Genomic DNA, 22,628 nt, shown 5'->3' with positions numbered 1-22,628 from the left:
ACTTTGGTTTTGTCCCGTTTTTTTTTTCTTTTTTCTTTTTTTTTCTATGCCGCCGATGTCGGCTTATTCCTGGAAACTGGTAAGGGTCTAACCTGTGCGTTTTTTACGGAAAGTGTGGACCTCAGGCCGGATTTATAAATATAACATTGCATTTTGGAAAGCTCCGCAGAACTCTTGCCTGGGGCCAAAAAGGATGGTTTTTGCTTGTCCACGAGCCAGAGCCTATGGCGTGCGAAGTGAAGTGGACTTATGTAGCCTATGTCAGAGAGGAGTATCTGAAGTTGTGCAGCCAAGCTTTCGTTTCATCAAACCATGTTTCTGCTTTCGAGTGGAAAGCTCCGTTCTAGCAGGCAAGCACCACTTACAAATTGAAGATGGACTAAAATCTATAAGTGTTAAATATATACGGCAGTTACCCGGCCCCACAGCCAATATATCTTCTTTGAGTGTTACATAGAAAAATTTACAGAGGCAAGAAAGCGGCATTTTCCCACGGGTCCGAAAGTGCTGCCGTGATTTTCGCTGGGTTTACCATTTGTTTTTTCGGACTTGGAATTGAGGTAGAGAAATGTTATCAGATGTACCTCTTAAACTTTAAAAGTTCTGTCATTGCTAAAGAAATTGGAGCTTATCCTTTGCTCCTTTCTAAGTGGTGACGTTAGAAAGTTGGACTACGGCAAAAAAATCAACTTTTGAACTAAGACAGATTGATTTTTTTTTTTTCGACGGCAATCGATAGCTCTTGATGAGCTGATCAAGTGTATGTCATCCATTTTTTGATACAAAAATTCCTTCATGAGATATATTAGTTTGAAACTTTCAAGGGGTTGACAACTTCAGGTAGGGTACACACTGAACCCTAAAATAAGCCGATACCAATTGTGAGACATGTAGGGGACTTGTAAAGAAAGGTCAGCTGTTAGCTCATAATCATTTTCGGCAGTGAGGGGTTTGCAGATTTTGCTATTTGGTGTACCTATTATTTGTTTCCAGTGTATTTGATGATAAGACCCAGTTGGTTCCAGTGGTAAGACATGTAGGGGACTTGTAAGTAATAATCGTCTGTTAGGCTACACTCATCTTTAGTGAAGAGGGGTTTGTAACTTTTACTAATTGGTGTAGCCTACCCATACTCACTGTAACCTAGAATTAATTGTTTACGCAACGGGTACAAACTTATATAGAAAAAGAATAATTCCCAAGTCTTTGAAAAAAAAACTTATGTGTCCCAAAATAGTAAATAGTAGTATCTTGTAAATGACTATTTTTTCTCAAACCATATTTACATTTTTCGAGTATATATTCGAAACCCAAGGGAGCAGCACCTTCATCTTGACAGGCTTGAAGCCTTAGTTAAGACAGCTATGCTAGAACTTCTAATTTATTTATACTTTTTCCTGATTACATCCGGCAAAAATTCTACTCTTTTCTGACGGCCAAAATACTCTATTCCCATATTAGTGGAATAGGAAGTACTTACATCTTCATTGTATTATAAAGTGTCAAGAAAAGAACGTGATGAGAAAACCTAGACAACAGTAAAAAAAAAGATGGAGAGAAATACAAAAAAATTCTTCCTTTTATATATGCATTAAATACTCGGTGAAATCCATTGTAAGGGATCAGAACGTTTACAAAGGGAGGTAGGATTCATAAAGAGGAGTATAGGTACATACACTGGGCGGGCGGTGTTATATATTTGCATTAAAGACTTAGTGAAATGAATTGTGAGGGATCAGAACGTTTCATAAAGAGGAGTGTAGGTACATACACTGGGAGGGCGGAGTTATACATATGCATTAAATACTTTGTGAAATCAATTGTGAGGTATCAGATCGTTTATAAAGGGAGGTAGGACTCATAAAGAAGAGTGTAGACACATACACTGGGAAGGCGGTGTTATGAAAATTTCATAGTTTATCCGATAATTTAATTTTTTTTTAATATGATTTATCTTTTTTTTTTATTCCTAAATACATTCTAAAACCACACTAGCTATACGTGAAGTATTGAAAATAAAAAATCTAAAATGAAATGACAGGCTTTTGCCGAAATATAAACTTCTGTTCTATTCGCTTCTTTTCTATCCACTGGCTCATATTGCCCTTGTTTTCTCGGTTATTTAATGGGTTTGGTACTTGTCCATTATTCAGAAAACATCCAAGTTGAATCAATTTACAGGTACACAGGTTAAACAACCGAGACACTTGGGAGAAAGGTAGGATATATATATATATATATATATATATATATATATATATATATATATATATATATATATATATATATATATATATATATATAATTTGGACTGTATATTTTCACATATATGTATAGCTTCACATATATCACATATATAGGGGGGTAAGTATAGCCGGCTTACATGCAAAACGTAACCTAACCAAAATTCAACTAAATATTTAATTAAAATAAAGCTACAACGTAGTTTTTCACTAAACCGAAGCTAATTCTCTCCGAGTACAGTTAGCAATAAGCCGGTTAATGTCTGATATTACGAACCAAATTCTTGGTGTTTTCTGAATAATGAACAAGTACCAGTTAATTATATCACTTTTATCTTGTCGCAAGTTATTTTTATTTCTCCTCTTCAAATAAATTTCTGTGAACGTATCACACCAAGTGGTCTTGATGGGCACTTACGCTGCAAAGATCAACTCCAACTTCCATGCTTCTCATTTATTTGTACTAGTGCTTCTATTTCTTGTTCGATACTCCATATACTTCACCTTTCTTGCTTTTTTTAAAATCCCCCTTCCATAAATAGATCCCACCTATAATATTGTTAGGATGTTCCTGGGACAGTGAAGCCATTTCTATCGGAAAATGATAACACATTTAGTTATGCCAGTATTAGCTGAAGTTCTAAGAAACGAAGATCAGTGCCACCAGTTTCCACTGTAAAACCTGACACCACTTCCTTTACCTTTTTTTATATATTACCAGAAGCCTTAGAGATGCCTTCCGTTTTCAGTGCAGAGGGAGGAAGATAAGAAGACTTCCAAGTGAGAGACATAAGACCTTAGAAAAACACTTTTGGAGCCAGAAGCCTTCCGTTTTCAGTGCAGAGGGAGGAAGATAAGAAGACTTCCAAGTGAGAGACATAAGACCTTAGAAAAGCACTTTTGGAGCCAGAAGCCTTCCGTTTTCAGTGCAGAGGGAGGAAGATAAGAAGACTTCCAAGTGAGAGACATAAGACCTTAGAAAAACACTTTTGGAGCCAGAAGCCTTCCGTTTTCAGTGCAGAGGGAGGAAGATAAGAAGACTTCCAAGTGAGAGACATAAGACCTTAGAAAAATACTCTTGGAGCAAATTTTCTTATGGTCCCTTGGCCACAATTTTGGGCACATCAAATTTGAACGAAGTTCTCAGACGCTCCATTTTTATCATTTTTTTTTTATTATTACTACCTCGATGAAGCAATGGAGACGTGATTTTGCATTGAGAATTAAAACAATAGCGTATTGTTTAATTTCTGTCTTGGCTATCAAAATTGTTCACTTTCAAACATCAAAGTAAATGATTAGGACAAGGTTCGATTTCTAATCCATCCTTATCATTATATTAGCTTAGTACAGATAGTTTTTATTTAATTATTTTACGAATGTGTGTGTGATAATACTTGATTTATTTTTTACCTGCTAAATTTGGTATATATTTCTTTACTGTCTTTTGCCAGTACTTTTTTTGGCTTGAAGGTTTTTAAGCATCTAGATTCCGAAGTCAGCCTCAATTAGCATGTACGAAGGGGTATCAGCCCTTCCCCACTCAGAGATATCAGCATTTTTACAATTACCTGCTCTAGTTTTAACAGTTATCATACACTACCTATTTTCAAAATGAGGCAATTTTTTTGTGCTGTGCTTGAAACATTGCCCCCAGAACTTGAAAAATAAATTAATGGAAACGATGCATGGTCCAGTAAACAGTATTTAATGCAAGTTCAATTCCTTTACTTAAGAATGGTTTTGCGTTCCCGAAAGGTATAGCATCCTAAAAATTCCCAAAATTGCACCATTTATGCAGACAATCACCGGACTCAGTAAAGCTTGTTGCAATCAATTACACCTGATTTTCGTCATTGGGAGCCAATGAAAATCACTCTCTGATAAAATGATAAGTTACCATTGGCTGTGAGTGATGAGAATCAATTGCAATATGCAGTATTTAACGCGGGATAGAGTTACAAACAGTTCGTGGTAACGAACTGTAGTAAGGAGCGACCCGGCTCAATAGTAACCCAAACTCTAAAAAATGGAATTTTGATATCAATAGCTACATCAAAAGAATCGCATGTTAATGCTGATTTTAAATATATAAGTTTAATCAAGTTTAGTCTTATCCATCAAAAGTTACGAGCATGAGAAAATTTGCCTTAATTTAGAAAATAGGGGAAAACAACCTCTAAAAGTCATAGAATCTTAACGAAAATCACACCATCAGATTCAGCGGATTAGAGAACCCTATTGTAGAAGTTTCAAGCTCCTATCTACAAAAATGTGGAATTTTGTATTTTTTATATAGAAGGCAGATCACGGATGCGTGTTTATTTGTATGTTTGTTTGTTGTTTTTTTTTTTCCCCAGGGTTTCAATGTCGCTCCTTACTTTCCGTTAAAAAAAACTTGTTTTTTTTTATTTATATAAGAATAAATTGAATACCTCAGAATAACATAAGATACATAACTGATACAATTACATTGAACGTAATTGTTTTTCCTGCAATAATCTCAGGAAGAGAGACACTGAGTTATAGTAAAGAACAATAATACTTTTACTTGTCAACAGATTAAAGGCATACAGTTAATTCAAACCCATAAGAAACTGAAAATGGCTTTCAAATATTCAAGCTATGCTTTGTTGTTAAAGTGATACTTAATGTTTCTATTTAGAACATCAAACAAATATTAATAAGCTATATCAATGATTGATTTCAAAATCATGGTAATAAAATAGTGTAAATACAATGCCCTACAATAGCAGATATTAGTATACAGTGAAAAATATCACGTGCAGTAATAAAAAAGTATATGAAAAAATTATTTACAATCAGTCATATACCATAGATGAATATTAAACAAATAATATTAGTAATAAGTTTTTATAATAAATGATTAAAATAGCTTATACTATAGAAATTTAAGAACAAATGTTAACTACTGAGTTCTCATTGCAATAAATCGTTTAGCAGAGGTAAATAGAGCTTCTCAAAGTTCAAGTTTGTGAGATCAGTCTGTTCCGAAATCCCAAATGTTAGATTTGTCATAAGAAAGTTATTCAGGTTTTTTAACGTTCCCAAGGGGACAAAGAAAAAAAAAATAAGATTAACAAAATCAATTTACCAAAATTTAGGTATCGGTTTTTGAATTTGAAGCCGTTCTTTGAAGCCGATTTAATCATTTATTCCTTCTTCAAATTTTCCATGAATTTTACAAAAAACAAATAAGAGAAAAAACTGCCAATCTTGTAACATAAAAACTATCAAAATTTGGACTTTGATTTAGAGGCTTCTGAGATAATGCTTCGCCTTTCTTTCATTTATTTATTATTGCTTTTAGCAACCTTAAATGATGATTCTAATAAAAAAAATAATGTAAATTCTACCGTTTAACTTTTTGGAATTCAAAAATTCAGAGCTAGTTTGTGAACCAACTTTAACGTCTGTATTATTTTTGTAAAAAAAAAAAGAACAACAAACAAACAACTTATTCTGTTATATTTTACTTTCATTCATCCAATGTCGAAAATGAGTCAAAGTTTGGACAGTTTCGAAAATTGTTTGTTTCTTTTTTCTATTGTTTGTGATCATTTTAACTACGTCCGCTTGAAGCGCATGCATTTTGGAAATCTCTCTAATCATTCTCAGAATCTTTCCTAGTGCAATCCCTCGTCTAATTGTCATGATATTATGTATAGAAGGTGTAAATTGAATGACTAAGTAGATATTGATGAGAAGCCAATAGCCTATTCCTCAAATTATCACTTTTGAAAATGTTTTTTTTCAAAGATGCGGGCAACATTAGGCCACACTAACGAACATCCTAGTAAAACTTAAGAATACTAAATGTTTTTAAGATATTGTTTTTGTCCGAGTTTCTTCAAACATAAATTTTCCTTTAGAATTCAAATTTTCTTTTAGAATATAACTTGATATTTTTCTGTAATTTTATCATTTCAGCTTCTCATTTTACAAATCGTCAAATTCAAAAAATATTTGGATGTATAGAAAGGTTTGTTCCATAAATTTGAGCTTTAATGGGTGCAATAAAAAAAAAAAGTATTTTTGCAGTCCTAGAATTAATTGATAAATCGAGATTTATGAATTTCCAGAATATTACTGTGATAAAAATTATTGAAGAAAAAATATTGCTTAGAGTATCAAAATATCTTATCGCTAGGTAGTATGTGTTAGTTAAGTACTTGTATTAATAAGGTGTAATTTTGTCTACGAGACCAATAAAATGATGAATTTACTTAATAAAAAAGACTCCACCACCTCTTTCATAATTCATTTTGACGACTTTAGAAGTTCGAAGTGGTTTCTATGATGTATACTTGTATGTTGTCAAAACAATTAAATGTTCAGTTCCTATAGCGTAATATTTTAGTTATATCAATATTAAAGAAAATGTTGCTATATATCTGTTGAAGAAAATGTTGTAATCCGATTACGTATATTGTTTTATAATAAACACATCACATATATGATTGTTATATCCTACTGTCTCAAAAAACATAGCCAAGGTTCACATATAGTCCATCAGTTCACATATAACATTCATTCAGTGAACATCTTAAACCGGATTTACTCTCACGAAGTTTTTGATAAAACAAGAATGCATTCGAGGTAAGTAAGACCGTTCATTCAGTGTTCAGCAAGGTTAATTTGCTGTCGACTTTTTTTGGATAGATTCAGATGCCAATATTACTCACAGTGAGCAATTAAAGGAGTTTTATGTGGTAGCATATTTCTACAGTCTATTTTTCTTGGAGTGCAATTACTATTTTGTATAATGGGAGGAAAGAGGAAGAAGAACAAATCTGACGAGGCTTTTCTTACATCCAGTCCTATGGAAGGAATCTCATTGAAATCACTATCTGATAGCTAGCGTCTAGTTTTATAGACTGTTAAAGAAAGTTCAACTACGTTAAATGAGCTGAACGTTAATTTTAAAGGATTAGAACAAAGGATTTCTAAGATCGAAGAATCTATATTGGAATCGAAATTGGAGGTGGAAGGTATTAAGCCTAAAGTGATCAGCCTTGAGGTAGAAACCAAAGATTTGAAGAGCCACATTTCAGTGCTGGTTGATGAAAATTCTTTACTGAAATCGCAGTTATCTTGCCTAAAGCATAAAATGATGAAGCTGGAAAGTAAAGAAACAGATAAAAATATTCTAGTATGGAAAGTGACAGCGAAAGATACTGGAAACGCTAGGGCGATTTTCGATAGTATAATTTCGCCACGCCTTGGGATTCAGGAGGCACCCAAATACACGATAGCTGATGTTAAGCCTAAAAAAAGCTGATAAAGGTTATCACGGAGAACAGGGAGCTGAAAGTGGCAATTCTAAAACAGGCTCGAAATATTCGTGGAAAAACTAGCATGGGCAATCAGAATGTTTTTTAACCGATGATTCTCCTCCGTCTGTTCGAGAAGTTCGAAAAAAACTTTTAGCTATCCGAACCAGTATTCGTGAAAAACCAGGTTTCGAAACTTGGATTACGAGATCTATACCACCATCTCTATGTATTCGTCGCCTTAAGGGCCAGTGGAAATGTTTTTGATTGATGAAATCCCACCGGATATTGGTAGCCTGATTCAAACGCAATGAGAGCGTAAGCAAGGAAGTGGCAATTCTATGGACTGGATTACATGAGTGAATATTTTTTTTTTCAATTTTTGTTTAGTGAGTTTGTGGAAGCTCGGACACTTTGTGTTTTGATAAGAAAAAAGTATTGCTTGAATTATTTGTTGAGTTAGTTTGGTCCGATGCAATAAAAAATAGTATTAGTGACTTATATAATGGTATCTTCTGCTACAACAAACATTGTGTCTTTTTTATTGTATTTTTATTGTTATTTTTTTGTACCAACAGTATAGTATTAGAACAAACCCATTTACTGTGAGTTTTAGTGCTTTTATTTTTCAGTGGGAGAGGCATGGGGGGTACTCCTTGGCGTGAGGTCAATACACGATAATGGTTAATCAAGCACATGGGATCCCTGCATCTAGACTGGAAGAATTTGAAAGAAACTCAGCCCTCTTTAGTAATGTATTCCAAACGCCTCTAGCCCATGATAGTAATGAAATCTTAAACTCTTTTTTGGTCCCCCAAAATAAATATTTATTTTCTGATGAAATAGCTCATGAAAACCAAAATATGATGAGAATATCTTTTTGGAACTGTCGTGGTTGGAGGAGTGGGCAAGGTGCAACTGAAATTTTTTATTTGAATCGGGTACGGATATTCTTGGGGTTTGTGAAACATTTTTAGATGAAAGCTCGGCAAATAAAATTAATATTAGCGATTTCTAATTCTTTCATGTAAGCAGAAATAAAAAAAAGCAAGGTGGTTTAGCAATACTAGTTAAAAATCATATTCTGGCGCGAGTGAAAGAAGAATTTCTATATCTGAATACTGAGATGGTTTTTGAAATCTGTATTGTTGAATGTTTTTTATAAATAGATAATGAATAATATTAAAATAATTTTATAAATAAATTTAAGTAAATAATGAAAAAAATGTAATTGCTGTAATTTATCGTCCTTCCTCATCAAGCATAGCAGTCTTTATTGACAAATTTGAAAATATGTTAAGCGTAATATCAAATCTCTGAATGTCATTTTTTATCCTTGGGGACTTCTATATTGACTTTATGAGATGCCTCCCTTCAAGCCTGCAAAGGATTGACCGACACATCCTTCAGTTTTAGAATGTAACCTTTCACTTGGTATGAGCCCAGTATGTATTATTCCGACACGAATTACAAATTCATCTTTTTCTCTGATTGATAACATTTTTGGACCTTATCCATGTAAGGCTACATTCGTGGTTACGGAAGATACGTCTGATCATTGTATTTTAATGTCTGACTTCAGAGCGCAAAAGATAGCCAATAAAGAAAACCCTATCAAGCAGTTCGTGGTAACGAACTGTAGTAAGGAGCGACCCGGCTCAATAGCAACTGAGACTCTAAAAAATGGAATTTTGATACCAATAGTTATATCAAAAGAATCGAATTTTAATACTGATTTTAAATATATAAGTTTCATCAAGATTAGTCTTACCCATCAAAAGTTACGAGCCTGAGAGAATTTGCTTCATTTTAGAAAATAGGGGGAAACACCCCCTAAAAGTCATACGATCTTAACGAAAATCACACCATCAGATTCAGCGTATCAGAGAACCTTATTGTAGAAGTACAGAAGTACCCCTATCTACAAAAGTGTGGAATTTTGCACTTTTTGCCAGAAGATAAATCACGGATGCGTGTTTATTTGTTTTTTTTCTCTCCCAGGGGTGATCGTATCCCTCCAAAAAAATTGGAGGGCTCCTAGGCCCCCTCCCACGCTCATTGTTTCCCCAAAGTCACCGGATCAAAATTCTGAGATAGCCATTTTATTCACCATAGTCGAAAAACCTAATAACTATGTCTTTGAGGACGACTTACTCCCCCGCAGTCCCCGTGGGAGGGGCTGCAAGTTACAAACTTTGACCTGTGTTTACATATAGTAATGATTATTGGGAAGTGTACAGACGTTTTCAGGGGGAATTTTTTGGTTTGGGGGGAGTTGAGGGGGTTTACGTGGGAGGATCTATCCATCGAGGAACTTCTCATGGGGGAAGAGACTTTCAATGGAGGGGGCACAGGATTTTCTAGCATTATTTAAAAAATAATGAAAAAATAAATATGAAAAGTTTTTTTCCACTGAAAGTGAGAAGCAGCATGAAAACTTAAAACAAACAGAAATCAATTACGCATATGAGGGGTTTACCTCCTCGTAATACCTCGCTCTTTACGCTAAAGTATTTTTAGTAATTTCAACTATTTATTCTACCGCCTTTGTGATTCAGGGGTCATTCTTAAGGAATTGGGACAAAATTTAAGCCTTAATGAAAAGAGTGAGGTATCGACGAGGGGTGAGCCCCCTCATATACGCAATAAAAACATACGAATATAGAAGTTCGCTACGTAATTTAATTCGTAAGTTACGTATATTTTTTACTTATGAAAATGTTCGTAAAAAATTATAAGTTATAGTTGCCTTTTTAAGTAATCAAAAAATTGGAGGGCAACTAGGCCTCCTTCCTCGCTCCTTTTTTCTCAAAATCTGCCGATTAAAACTATGAAAAAGCCATGTAGCCCAAAAAAATTAATATGCAAATTTCGTTTTAATTATTTATGTGCTGAGAGCCAAGATCAAAACATGCATTAATTCAAAAACGTCCAGAAAACAGAAGGTTTTTACTGTTTTAAAATGTAGAGTTAAGAGAAAGAGTCAAACTTTAGCGTAAAGAGCGCGGCGTTGAGGAGGAAAAGCCCTTTCCATATACGGAGTAATTTCTGTTCGTTTTAAGTGTTAATGTCGCTCCTTACTTTCATTTAAAAAAACTTTTTTTTTTGTTTAATCACTTGTCTAAAGGTAGGTAAATCGACTGTGGAAATTGAAAGGGTATTAACGTTACAAAACACGAACCTTACGGGAGACTAGAAAGACAAATCAATGGGCTTAGAGTTTTTTTTTCAAGCTCGTTTATGCAACATTTCTGTTTTTTTTTTTGAAAATCAAAGATAGGACAACAACCATTTTAATATCAATAGCCCCATTGTCTAAATACTTACGAGTGCAAAAATGGAATAAAATAATTTTTGAGAAACAAATCCAAATTTTCAAAAAACAAAGCAAAATCCTGGTAAACAAAATGAACCAGCCAAAAGAAAATGCTTAGTTTAAGAGCACAGGCTAAAAATTCAGCTCACTGGGAAATGTCAAACTGATGCAAAAAAAAATAAATCAAACCATAAGAAAAGTGTAAATAATCTGGGTAGAGGCATGGAACCCGAAGATTCAGCGCCTGAGCAAGTGTTTTACGCACTTTCATTTTATGTATATTGGAGGAACAACTGTAGCCTTAGAAATATAACTGGATGCAATCTCGGTTGTCTAAATGTTTTAAACGTGCAACCAGAGACGTAAGTGCAGATTAATTATGGAACAAGAGCAAATTAAAAAAAGAGTAAAAATAAGCGAATCATGTGAGTCATATGACTCCCATGACTCATCACGAAATTCACCCCCGGAGCTCAGCGACCCTATCCTTCGCATGAAGAAGCTCGAAACGTTGGATGGTCATGACGGAATCGTAAGTCTGAAATCTAAGCCACACAGCAAAAGCTGGGTTGTGATGGTACGCGATAAGCGCTCAGCCGACACGCTTGCTGAAGCTGTTACTAGCTCCATTCCAAACGTTGAAACCAAAGTAATTGATAAAAAGCCTTTAGCTGTTGTCCGTGAAATACCCCATAACTATTCAAGAGCTGATTTAGAGGCCTCAGTGGAAGGACTTATTAGTGCTAATCAAATCGGCAATTCTCGCACTTTTCGCCTCGAGTTTATCGACAAAACCGCTCTGAACGCGGTTCTGGAGTCGGGAATCCGTATTGGGTATGAAATTTTTCGCGCTAAGCCCTTTCAATCCATTCCGCGTCGATGCTTTCGCTGTCAAAGTACTGATCACCTGATTGGAGCTTGTCCCCGCTCACCAGCACATCCCAAGTGTTCCAGATGTTCTGGCCCTCATGTGAATTCCAAGGAAAACCCTTGCCAAGCCTCACCAAAATGTGCAAATTGCACTATGGAACACGTAAGTTTTAGTCTGAAATGCAAAGTTCTCCGATCGGCTCTCAACAACGCTAATAAATGAATGCTCAAACTCCGTTTAGCTTTGTTTCCCTTAATATTAATGGTACAAAAGACAAGGATCTACTGATTAGTGAGCTACTTGAAAATGATATTGTGTTTCTACAGGAGCACCTTCTCTCTAAAGTGAATGTTGATAGCCTAAAGCGTTCTCGGACCCATTATACCTTCTTGACAGCCGCCCAAAAAACCTGTGGTAGACCATCAGGAGGTCTGGCCATCTATTTCAGACACAAGACTCAGCCGATATTATTGCAAAGCGACGCTAACATCTTAGCGAAAAAATGTGGTGATACCGCATTTATAAACATTTATTTCCCCTGTAATGGAAAGACTGTGCAGTCATTGTCTAGTTTTTCACAAGCATGTAATCGCCTACGAACACTACTTAGCGACCTTTCAAAACAAAATACCAAATGGGTTCTCGCCGGCGACATGAACACTGACTTATTATCTAATTCCGACCGATCTGAAATCTTTCTCGATTCACTACCTGGAGGATTCCATCTTGCTGATAAAGATCTTCTATTTACTTATATTCACAATCGTGGTGGTCTTACTTCCAACCTTGATCATGTATTTGTGTCAGATTCAACTCTACTTTCATCAATAGTTCATGTGGAAGACTCTAAAATCGACGACGATCGTTAACCAATCACGTGCCAACTATCTTGCTCCATGGCGACATCTGTGCAACGTAACTCTCCCAAGTGGTTCTCAAAGTTAAATTGGGAAAATACCAATGTTCCACTTTATGCATTGACATTGTCCCAGTTATTATTATCTATTAAAGTGCCTTTTCACTTATTGCAAACATCTGTATCTACAACTTCAACTCGGATAGATATCAACTCGTATTATCAGCAACTAGTGTTCTGTCTAAAGTCTGCCGCTAAAACAGCTGTACCCTCCGAGTGCGTGCGAACGGGTACTCGCAATCCCTTTTGGAAAGTTGATCCTAAAGTGAAGATGGCTAAACAAAAAGCTAAGTTCTGGCTCCGTGGATAGCCTGTAATCGTCCTTCTTCTGGTTCAGTACATCAAATAAAACAGAAAACCAAACGAGAGTACAAATATTCCCTGCGTAGAGCGAGACTGAATGCCTGGGATGGTCCTTGTGACAAGAAATCCTGGGATCGTGTTATAAACAGTGTAAAGTGTTCACCTCCAATTAATTCGTCTCTTCGGCTATGTGACTTCGTTTCTCATTATAAAAATATTTTGCTTTCATTTAATATTAATCTCCAAAATCATTTTAGAAAGTTTGTCAACTCAATCCTCCCAATTCGTATCAACCAATCTCAAGTGTTGTCGGTGGAATATGGTGTTATACTCCGAGCTCTTAAGCAAGTGAACAAGTCTGAGTCTCTCGATAGTGATGGTCTTTAATTCAAGTTTTTTGCTTATGATTGTCCTGAACTGCTGAAGCATTTGCAGTTATTGTTTCAGATGTGTTTAGCACAGTCCGTTGAGCCAGATAGTTTTTTGTCCGGTTGTATATCTCCCATAGTCAAGAGGCGTCAGGACCCCAGTGCTTGCTCTAATTATCGTCCTATCACTGTGTCTTGTTTTGTTAGTAAGCTATTTGAATATGTACTGCTACCGGCTATTAACTCCAAGTGCAATTTTACACCCTTCCAGCTTGGTTTTAGAAAAGGTATGGGCTGTGTTCAAGCTCACCATATTGTGGGTCGGCTAATGAAACAAGCTGTTGCTCAAAAAAGTCCCCTGTATTGTCTGACTGTTGACATATCTAGTGCTTTTGACAATGTAATTCATTCAAATGATTTGTTTTCTCTAGCAGCCTCTGGTGTTAACCTTTCTATTGTTTCCGTGCTTAAGTATTGGTATGCTAATTCTTCAGTTAGGGTGAAGTGGAATGGTACTGTAGGGGAGTATATTCCTGTTAAAAAGGCGTTAGGCAAGGTGCCGTGTTATCCCCGAGCATTTTTAAATGTGTTTTAGCTTCGTGTCTCCAACGTCTTCAACCGTCTTATTATACTGATGATGTTCTGCTTTTTAGCCGGACAAAAAATAGTCTAATTACCAACTTTTACCGGCTTTCAGCCGCACTATCCACAGTAGGCCTTTCAGTTAATGCCTCCAAATGTGAGTTTTTGTGTTTTGGGAGTCCTCCACCAGCATCACCTCTTTGCTTGGGTTCTTCAACTATACCATGTTCAGCAAGTATTAAATGGTTGGGTCTCTCTTTTTCCACGTCACTTTCGTCTACTTGCTCCGCTATTACGTCCAGCGTGCTGAAAAGTATGCGGGTTGGATACGCGAAAATTTCACCGAATCGTGGTCGGTATAACCGAAAAGGACTATGCCGTCTTTATTCTAGTTTTTGTGCCCCTGCTGTTTTTTATCTTTCTGGTTTTACTTTCCTCCTTCGCAAGAAGGATACAAAGAAAATACGCTCAGGATATTTTAAGTATTGCAAGTATTTGCTGCGTCTGCCTCGGTGGTATCGGAATCATACAGTCGTTTCTAAATTTGACATCGTTGATGCGCCCTCGCGACTGAAACATTTATCTAAAGATATATGTCTTAAAACTCGGCAAATGATTGGTGTTTTTGACCCTCTTTGGCCATTTTTTGAATTGAGGTAATTTACTTATGTTGTTCTGCTGCTATGTTATTTATGTTGTTATGTTTTTTGTCTTGTTTTTTCTTTTTTTGTGTGTGTTTACTCCACAGTTTAATGTACTTTGTGGGTTATAAATAAATTATTTTTATTATTATTATATGACTCAAGTGAGTAAAAAAAACCTTAACATCACCAAGATCTATCCCTTCAGATGTGTCTCGCACATCTTCAAAAGATCACTCTTTGCGCGTAACTGAACCTGAAAAAAAAACTGATCCTCTTTTTGTTTCTAAAACTGAAAAAAACTTTCCGTTTCTAAAACTGAAAAAAAAGTCTGGATCCTCTTGAGTAAGGAATCAGGCACCGGGACACAGTTTTAGTCATTACGATAATTGATAAGCCGGCTTTTCCATGTATACTTAAGTGACGATATACTTGGGAGCAGTTTATAGTCATCAGTGACTTCTTTTGGTCTTGATTGCTTTATATCTTGTAGAGCATCACAAGGATCTCCTGCTAGAGTCCACCGCTAGCTGAGGACGATGTCATTACCCTTTAAACTGGAGAGTCTTCAACATGTTCTTCTCTTTCATTTTTGCCACTGTCCAAGAATCACTCACATACTTTTGCATTTCTGCTTCGTAAAGTCTATCTTTACAGGCATTGTTCCTCCATAAAAAGAAACGTATTTACTAGCTAAAAGCTCGATTTCAGAGGCTTCTGCCACATCCCTCTGCTCGCTTGGACCTTACAAATAATGGACTTGAGGTTTCTGCACTCGCAAAGGTAGCCCGACTTCGCTTCTATCAACTCACCACAGTTAGCACATTGGGTTTGCAGTTCTTGCATGATATGATCATGAGACCATTCTAATTAGTTTTCTAGACTTTTCTTTGCTGCCGAATTTTTTTTATTATTTATTTAGCCTCTGGTTATTTACTTCCTCTGGTCTTGATTGCTTTGTACCTTGCAGAGCATCACAAGGATCTCCTGCTAGAGTCCACCGCTAGCTGAGGACGATGTCATAATCCTTGAAACTAGAGAGTCTTCAACATGTTCTTCTCTTTCATTTTTGCCACTGTCCAAGAATCACTCACATACTATTGCATTTCTGCTTCGTGAAGTCTATCTGTACAGGCATTGTTCTTCCATAAAAAGAAATGTATTTATTAGCTAAAAGCTCAATTTCAGAGCCTTCTGCCACGTCCCTCTGCTCGCTTGGACCTTACAAATAATGGGCTTGAGGTTTCTGCACTCGCGAAGGTAGCCCGACTTCGCTTCTATCAACTCACTACAGTCAGCACATTGGGTTTCCAGCTCTTGCATGATATGATCATGAGATCATTCTAATTAGTTTTCTAGATTTTTCTTTGCTGCCGAATTTTTTTTTATTATGTAATTAGCCTCTGTCCGTAAAATGTTCCGAAATTCCGTAAAATGTCCTGCTTCTAGCTTGACTGGTTTAGACATTTTGCAAACATTCAAACCCACGTATACACGCACACGCACACACGTGACTTTAAATATACATACACCTGCATTGAAGGCTTTCTTTGTTCTGTTTTAACCTAGGTCATCGGAAAAGCATTTTCGTATTTTATTCAAATCTACTGAACTTCAAAACTATTTTAATTAGCCTTGTCTCTGCTAATGTTATGAAGTCGGCCATGTACACACGAAGATATCCAACATCCAACGATTTTGACAACTCATAACCGAATTTCCACTACTTTTACAAGACTTTTCGTAGTTATTCTTGATGATAATGGTCACTTCTGCTTAAAATATTCTGCAGAAAATACATACCACTTTCGTTCGGTGATATTCAAGTTACTCGCGATATAAATGTACTATATCATTTCCTATCGGTTTTTCGTAATCTATGGCACGGAAAACATTAGAAAGGCCTCTCCCTCAAAATATTTTATGTTGAATTTCAATAATATGTCCTTAATTATACTGATGAATTCTTTTAGGTTTTATGTTTATTATTCTTCAATTCGAATACCCATACTAGAATAGGGCTATTCTAAAACTGGTCAAATTTTAAATGGTTGCGCACATTCAAGACAAATTTGGCCCATCCGAGCTTGAAATTATGATACCAATTTGAGCCAATTTGAGATGCGTTAAAGGCCGATTTCTCTGTAAATATTACAATATTTATTTTTGTTCCAATTAAAAAGAAACTTAAGAAAAACTATTTCGCATGCTGGCCAATGGATCGCATAGTGTAGGTGCCGACAGGCATACAAAGAGTTCTAAAGCTGCCACTAACGAAACTCGATAAAATTCCAAAAGCTTCCAACACTTTAGCGACACAACATGTGTTTTGATAGCTTGCTTTGGGCAAAAAGTACTTTTATATGTAAAGTTTGCAGAACAGTAAGAAAGGTGATTTTCAGGGAGATTTCGGAAATTCGGAAAACAGATTTTTTTTTTAAACACACACGAGATTTTTGGGAAAATCTCTAGGCAGGGAGCGTAATGTGTAGCTGGGAGCAAATCATCCAGCCTTTCTGTGGTATTCCCCAGATTTTTTCAGGTATCCTTTTGGAGCTGGATCGACTTTGGCTGAGCTTAGAGTCAAGCCGTTGACCCCTGTTACAAACCAAAGAATCAGCACACCAGGATTCGAACCCCTACTCTTACAAATAAAGGGTTTCAAGTCTAGCAGATTTTTTTCTAAATCTGACCGTACTCTGACTATACTTTTAGCAAATTTTTGCGTTTATACACCCTCCTTCCATTACAACTGAGATTAAAACTTGTTTAGTAAACGATTTATTATGGTCGAAATATCGAGCCTGATTTTGGCCACAATCGTCCAGAATGTCCTTTTTAAGCAAAGAAAATACGATGAACTAGCTATGTGAACTATGTGAAAATACGATGAACTATTTAGTTCTCAGAAGACCTCTGTTGAGACATGAGAATCCCTATAGCACAAAAACATGAGAAACCATGCCCTGGCCACCACAAGCAAAGTTTAAGAGCCAGTTTTCCTTCAGCTATATCGTGTTATAATTGCTCACAAATATAAATACCGGTGATGAACCGAACCCCATCCCCCTGTCAGAAAATTTAGCATACAGAAAAACGAGTGCTTTAATATTATGAAAGAATAAGCAATGTAGAAGTTTTTTAAAACCTTTCTTCCAGCCATCCATAAATCTTTTGCAGTCACTCACCCCCTCCCCCCCTGGAAAAGTTTTCTCAGTTACCCATGTTATTACTTTTTTGGCCCTAGAGGAATTTTAGACTCTGTTGTATCTCAAATTCGTATTAGTGACAGCAATCAACAACACATATATTTAGCGTTTGATACAACTGCTTGGTCAAACATAATTAAAGTGACGAATAACGACTCAACCTGAGCTCAGAATTTGGACTGATTTTGTTTTACGGGATAAGTGTATGTCCTTCAAAGGCAGAAAGCGAAAATTCGTTTACAATTAATCCCCAGTCTATTTCAGCATCCAAGATGATTGGAATCCGGAACAATCCTTTTTGTACTATTGCCTGGAGAGCTTTTTCGAGTGTACTCCTTTTTGCCTCACATTTGAGCTTGTTATTGATCCACTAGTTACAGACTGCGAAAAAGCCGAAAAATATTCTTTGGAAGGTACAGCCAGACCTTGAAAACTTTAAGAACGGCTGTCTGCATCACCCTCGCGGCAGGAACTGCTCCACCTATAAGTAGATGACACATTTCTACGGTACAAGAACTCTGAGGCAGTAAGTCTCCAACAATCCTAATCCCATTGGACCAAAGAATTTTGAACTAGCCAGCTCCTCATGGTTCATTCTTGGCTTCCAACTCTACCTGCTAGCGACCACTTTGGGAGACATCTATCAGGTACATGGCTTATCAGCAGGCATTGCATTGTGCTTGCCTCAGAGCATGTGGACTGCACGGTGAGCTATTATTGTTTTAATAATAAAGTTCATTGCTTCTACCAAAATCAATGCGTTTACCAGGACATTCAAGACATTCTGTGTCTTGAAAAATGGCGTTAAGTGCAGATGACCAGGATGCTGTATAAAGTGAGGGTGGTTGTGCTCAAAATGCAAAACAATTCAGACCCAATGTCCACACTTGTGGACTTTCCCAGGGGTGGAGGTAGGGGGTCAATTTTTTTTAAAGCTTATTAGCATTAAAGATGTTTTCTTTCAATTAATTACAAAGAAATCTATAGAATTGGAGAAGTATCGCTTCAGGTCTCACAGAAATTACTTCGTATATGAAAGGAGCTGCTTCCTCCTCAACGCCCCGCTCTTTACGCTAAAGTTTGACTCTTTCTCCTAACTCTACTTTTTAAAACAGTAAAAAACTTTAGCGTAAAGAGCGGAGCGTTGAGGAGGAAGCAGCCCCTTTCATATACGAAGTAATTTCTGTTCGTTTTAAGTTTTAATGCCGCTCCTTACTTTCTGTTAAAAAAAATTGTTTTTTTTTTTATTTAATTTCTGAACGTTTTTGACTCAATGCATGTTTTGATTGTGGCTCTTCGCAGATGAATAATTAAACCGAAATTTGCATATTTTTTTTTTTTTTTTGGCTAAATGGCTTTCTCATAGTTTTAATCGAATGATTTTGAGAAAAAAGGAGCGAGGGAGGAGGCCTAGTTACCCTCCGATTTTTTGGTTACTTAAAAAGGCAACTAGAATTTTAATAAAAATGTATTTAATAAAGATTTAATAAAATGGCTTTCTCGGAATTTTGATCCGTTGACTTTGGGAAAATAGTTAGTGTGGGAGGGGGCTTAGGTGCCCTCCAATTTTTTGGTTACTTAAAAAGGGCACTAGAACTTTTCATTTCCGTTAGATTAGAATAAGCCCCCTCGCAACATTCTAAAACCACTGGGTCGATACGATCACCCCTGGGAAAAAAAAACAAATAAACACGCATTCGTGATCTGCCTTATGGCAAAAAATACTAGGGTTCTCTGATACGCTGAATCTGATTGGGAGATTTTCGGGTTTTCCCCCTATTTTCTTAAATAAGGAAAATTTTCTCAGGCTAGTAACTTTTGATGGGTAAGACTAAACTTGATGAAACTTGTATATTTAAAATCAGCGTTAAAATTCGATTCTTTTGATGTAGCTATTGGGTCGCTCCTTACTACAGTTCGTTACCACAAACTGCTTGAAAGCCGTCCTCACCAATATAAGTCAGGAAAGTCCCAGCCTTTGGGCAGGTATGCGTATATACATACTATACTTTAAAAAAACTTACCCTGATGCAGAAAGGACAAAAACTTTTGCTGAAGATCACCACTTTGTTTTCCTGTAAATATTTGTCGATGAGATCCGCTATGCCATTTTCCTTGACAGGAGGCATCTTCGCTGTTCTTACGGAGACTTTAATCACTCCAGTTTCTAGAATTGTTTTTTTCCTAGCGAAACCTTTAAAATAAAAAGAATCGAAATTACAAACAACTTGAGACAATGGTTTACTGCGGCTGTACGGAGGACTTACCTAGGAGAGCCCTATATATATATATATATATATATATATATATATATATATATATATATATATATATATATATATATATATATATATATATATATATATATATATATATATATATAAATCCCACAAAAATAGCATAATATACACCAAATTCAGGACATGGAAATGTTCAAAAGTGTCAGATTTCAAGTGGGGATCCAATCCTTTTTTGAGCAAGACTGTCGACTCTAAATTAACCACTTAAATGGCACCCCTAATTAAAACCAAAACTACATCTAATCTTAAAGTAACAAGTAAAACAAAAGGGAATCAGTGTCGGTTCTATGCTTAGGCAGGGGGGCGGCTGCCCTCTCCCAGTTTTTTAAACATTAAATCCTCTCATTTTATATTGTGGCATTCCTACTGAGGTACCTTAACCCCTCCCCCAGATTATAAGGACTAAAACCGCTACTGCCGGGGATTTACCAAAGACAGTAAAATTTGTTCAAACGTTGAGAATATTCCGGCTCTATATCTAAAATTCGTCCTCAGCAAACTAAATAAAACCTAAAATAAAACGGGTTGATCTTCGTTGATTTCATGATTCTCGGACTGCTTTATTTTTTAGATTTAGTTTTACAGTCACCATTTTATTGTTAGTTTTATTGGTACTTATGTATTATACCAAACACAGTTAAGAAGTTGGCTGAATGTTAAATCTCAGAAAACCGGTTTCATAGCCACAAAGACAAATGACAGGTGACAGAATGCATTTGACTTTTGTAATTTGGGCTACATATTTGCACATTGGAGGGGGAAGGGGTTAAGGTTAGATTACTTCACCCAACCCCTTAATGTGCAAATATATAGCCCACATTATGCAAGGTTATGTTAGGTTACTTTAGTCCCACCCAGGGGCGTGTTTTCGGGGGAGGGGGCAGATACCCCTTCCCCAATAATTTAGAGAAAAAATTATTATTTAGCCCATGCCCAGATATGAAAAAAGTTCCAAAGCTGCCAGTAGCAGAATTCGAGAGAATTCCAAAAGCTGCCGAAACTTAAGTGACACAACTTGTTCTCCGACAGCTTTTCTTTGAGCAAGAAGTACTTTTATTCGTAAAAACGGTATTTTCAGACAAAATCTGACAATAAATATGAAAACTGCCAATTAGCCTTGCTACCTCACGTTTTGCACAGCAGCCCATGCCCCTTGACTATCAGGATATTGACCCCTCTTGCCCCCCAATAAAAACACTGGAGCTACGCCCCAGCCCCCCCCCCCCTTATTTGCACACATATAGCCCAAGTTGTAAACTAAAGCATTATATTTTCATCATGTTCTGGTATATTTCATTATGATTAACGTAACTTAACTTCTTGAGTGTTTTTGGTATAACACATAAGTACCGTTTTATTTTGTCTATATACGTAGTTTGCTGAAAAGGGCTCTTATATATAGAGCCGGAATATTCTTAAGGTTTACATAAATTTCACTGCCTTAGGTAAAGACCCTGTTGTTTTACTTGCTTGTGTTCTTATGATGGAAAGGCAGTGTGGCCTTCGTCGCTATTTATACCTAATTTGTCGAAAATCGCTAAATAAGGCCCTAACCATCAACAATATCTTCGCTTTTTCAGCTTTTGTGTGAATTTGGGTGATATGCCCCCAAATCTCCATCTGATCCAGAAATCGGATCCTAAGAAGATTAACATTAGCAGACAGTGGACTTGCGATCATTTTCTGATCTTATTTCTCAACATGATCGGTTGACACGGCTAAACGAAAGCAACTTCGAAAAAAACAAACAAACATCTAGTGACTGATCTTGCTGCACCCTAAATAAACAATGGTCCAGTTCCCACTAAGAAGAGAGAAGCTGGGACACAAATACAATGATTGCGATTATATTGGGATAGAACATTAAATGGGAAATTGAATTATATATATTCTTCTTTTACTTATTGGATATCTGTTCATAAATTAACTTTAGGCCTTTCATCCGTAATTCTGGGGGAGAAATAGCTGTATTTCCTCGCTCTCTACAAATGCTGTGCTTTTTACTGGGGTGAACTGTTCAGTGAGGTCAATACCCCCCAGAGGGCATTGACCTTTGGAGACATTTTACAACCTTTGTGTTATAAAATTGACATCTTGCAAAATAGATCTTCAGCTCAAATGAGGCATAAGAAAATTGCTCTAAGCCTCACACCATTTATCATCCTTAATATGTGAGATTTTAAACATCTGGAAATCAATTTCTTAAATTTAGGAAAAGCCCTTGAAAATTCCCAACTGAAAATTCCACTGAAATAACCGGAATTGCATTTTCAAAGACTAAAGTCAATGAAATACCCACCTTGGTACATTTTTGGCCCCAAATTCATCCCTAAAGATTTTATTCACCAAACTCAACTACTTTCCAAGATAGGAATGAACCAGGGCCGGGTCGACTAGGTGCAGGGCCTGATTAGAATTTTTAGCATAGCTGTTTGTGTCTCACAATATTTCTTCCTAGAGATCTGTTGGGTTACGACTGATCTAATAATTTAAAACATTTGAGCGTAACATCTCCATTTAACAGTACTAAACAATACATTTGTCATATGAACATGGTTCAAAACCACCTTCAGGGGTTTGTGATG

At 36.2% G+C, this 22,628-nt stretch overlaps 1 protein-coding gene across 3 annotated transcripts in view; it reads right to left on the bottom strand.

The window, feature by feature from the left end:
- Positions 1 to 22,628, bottom strand: part of LOC136027472 (thioredoxin reductase 1, cytoplasmic-like) — a 91,565-nt gene that overhangs the window by 53,363 nt on the left and 15,574 nt on the right. For all 3 annotated transcript variants that reach the window (XM_065704765.1, XM_065704766.1, XM_065704767.1), the window contains one exon: positions 19,768 to 19,937. In XM_065704765.1, coding sequence (XP_065560837.1) covers positions 19,768 to 19,937 — 170 coding nt within the window. The remainder of the gene's footprint in view (positions 1 to 19,767; positions 19,938 to 22,628) is intronic.

This window comes from Artemia franciscana, chromosome 5 (genome assembly GCF_032884065.1).
Source record: "Artemia franciscana chromosome 5, ASM3288406v1, whole genome shotgun sequence".
In the NCBI taxonomy this organism is placed as follows: domain Eukaryota; kingdom Metazoa; phylum Arthropoda; class Branchiopoda; order Anostraca; family Artemiidae; genus Artemia; species Artemia franciscana.
This window is presented reverse-complemented; position numbering and strand designations above follow the sequence as displayed.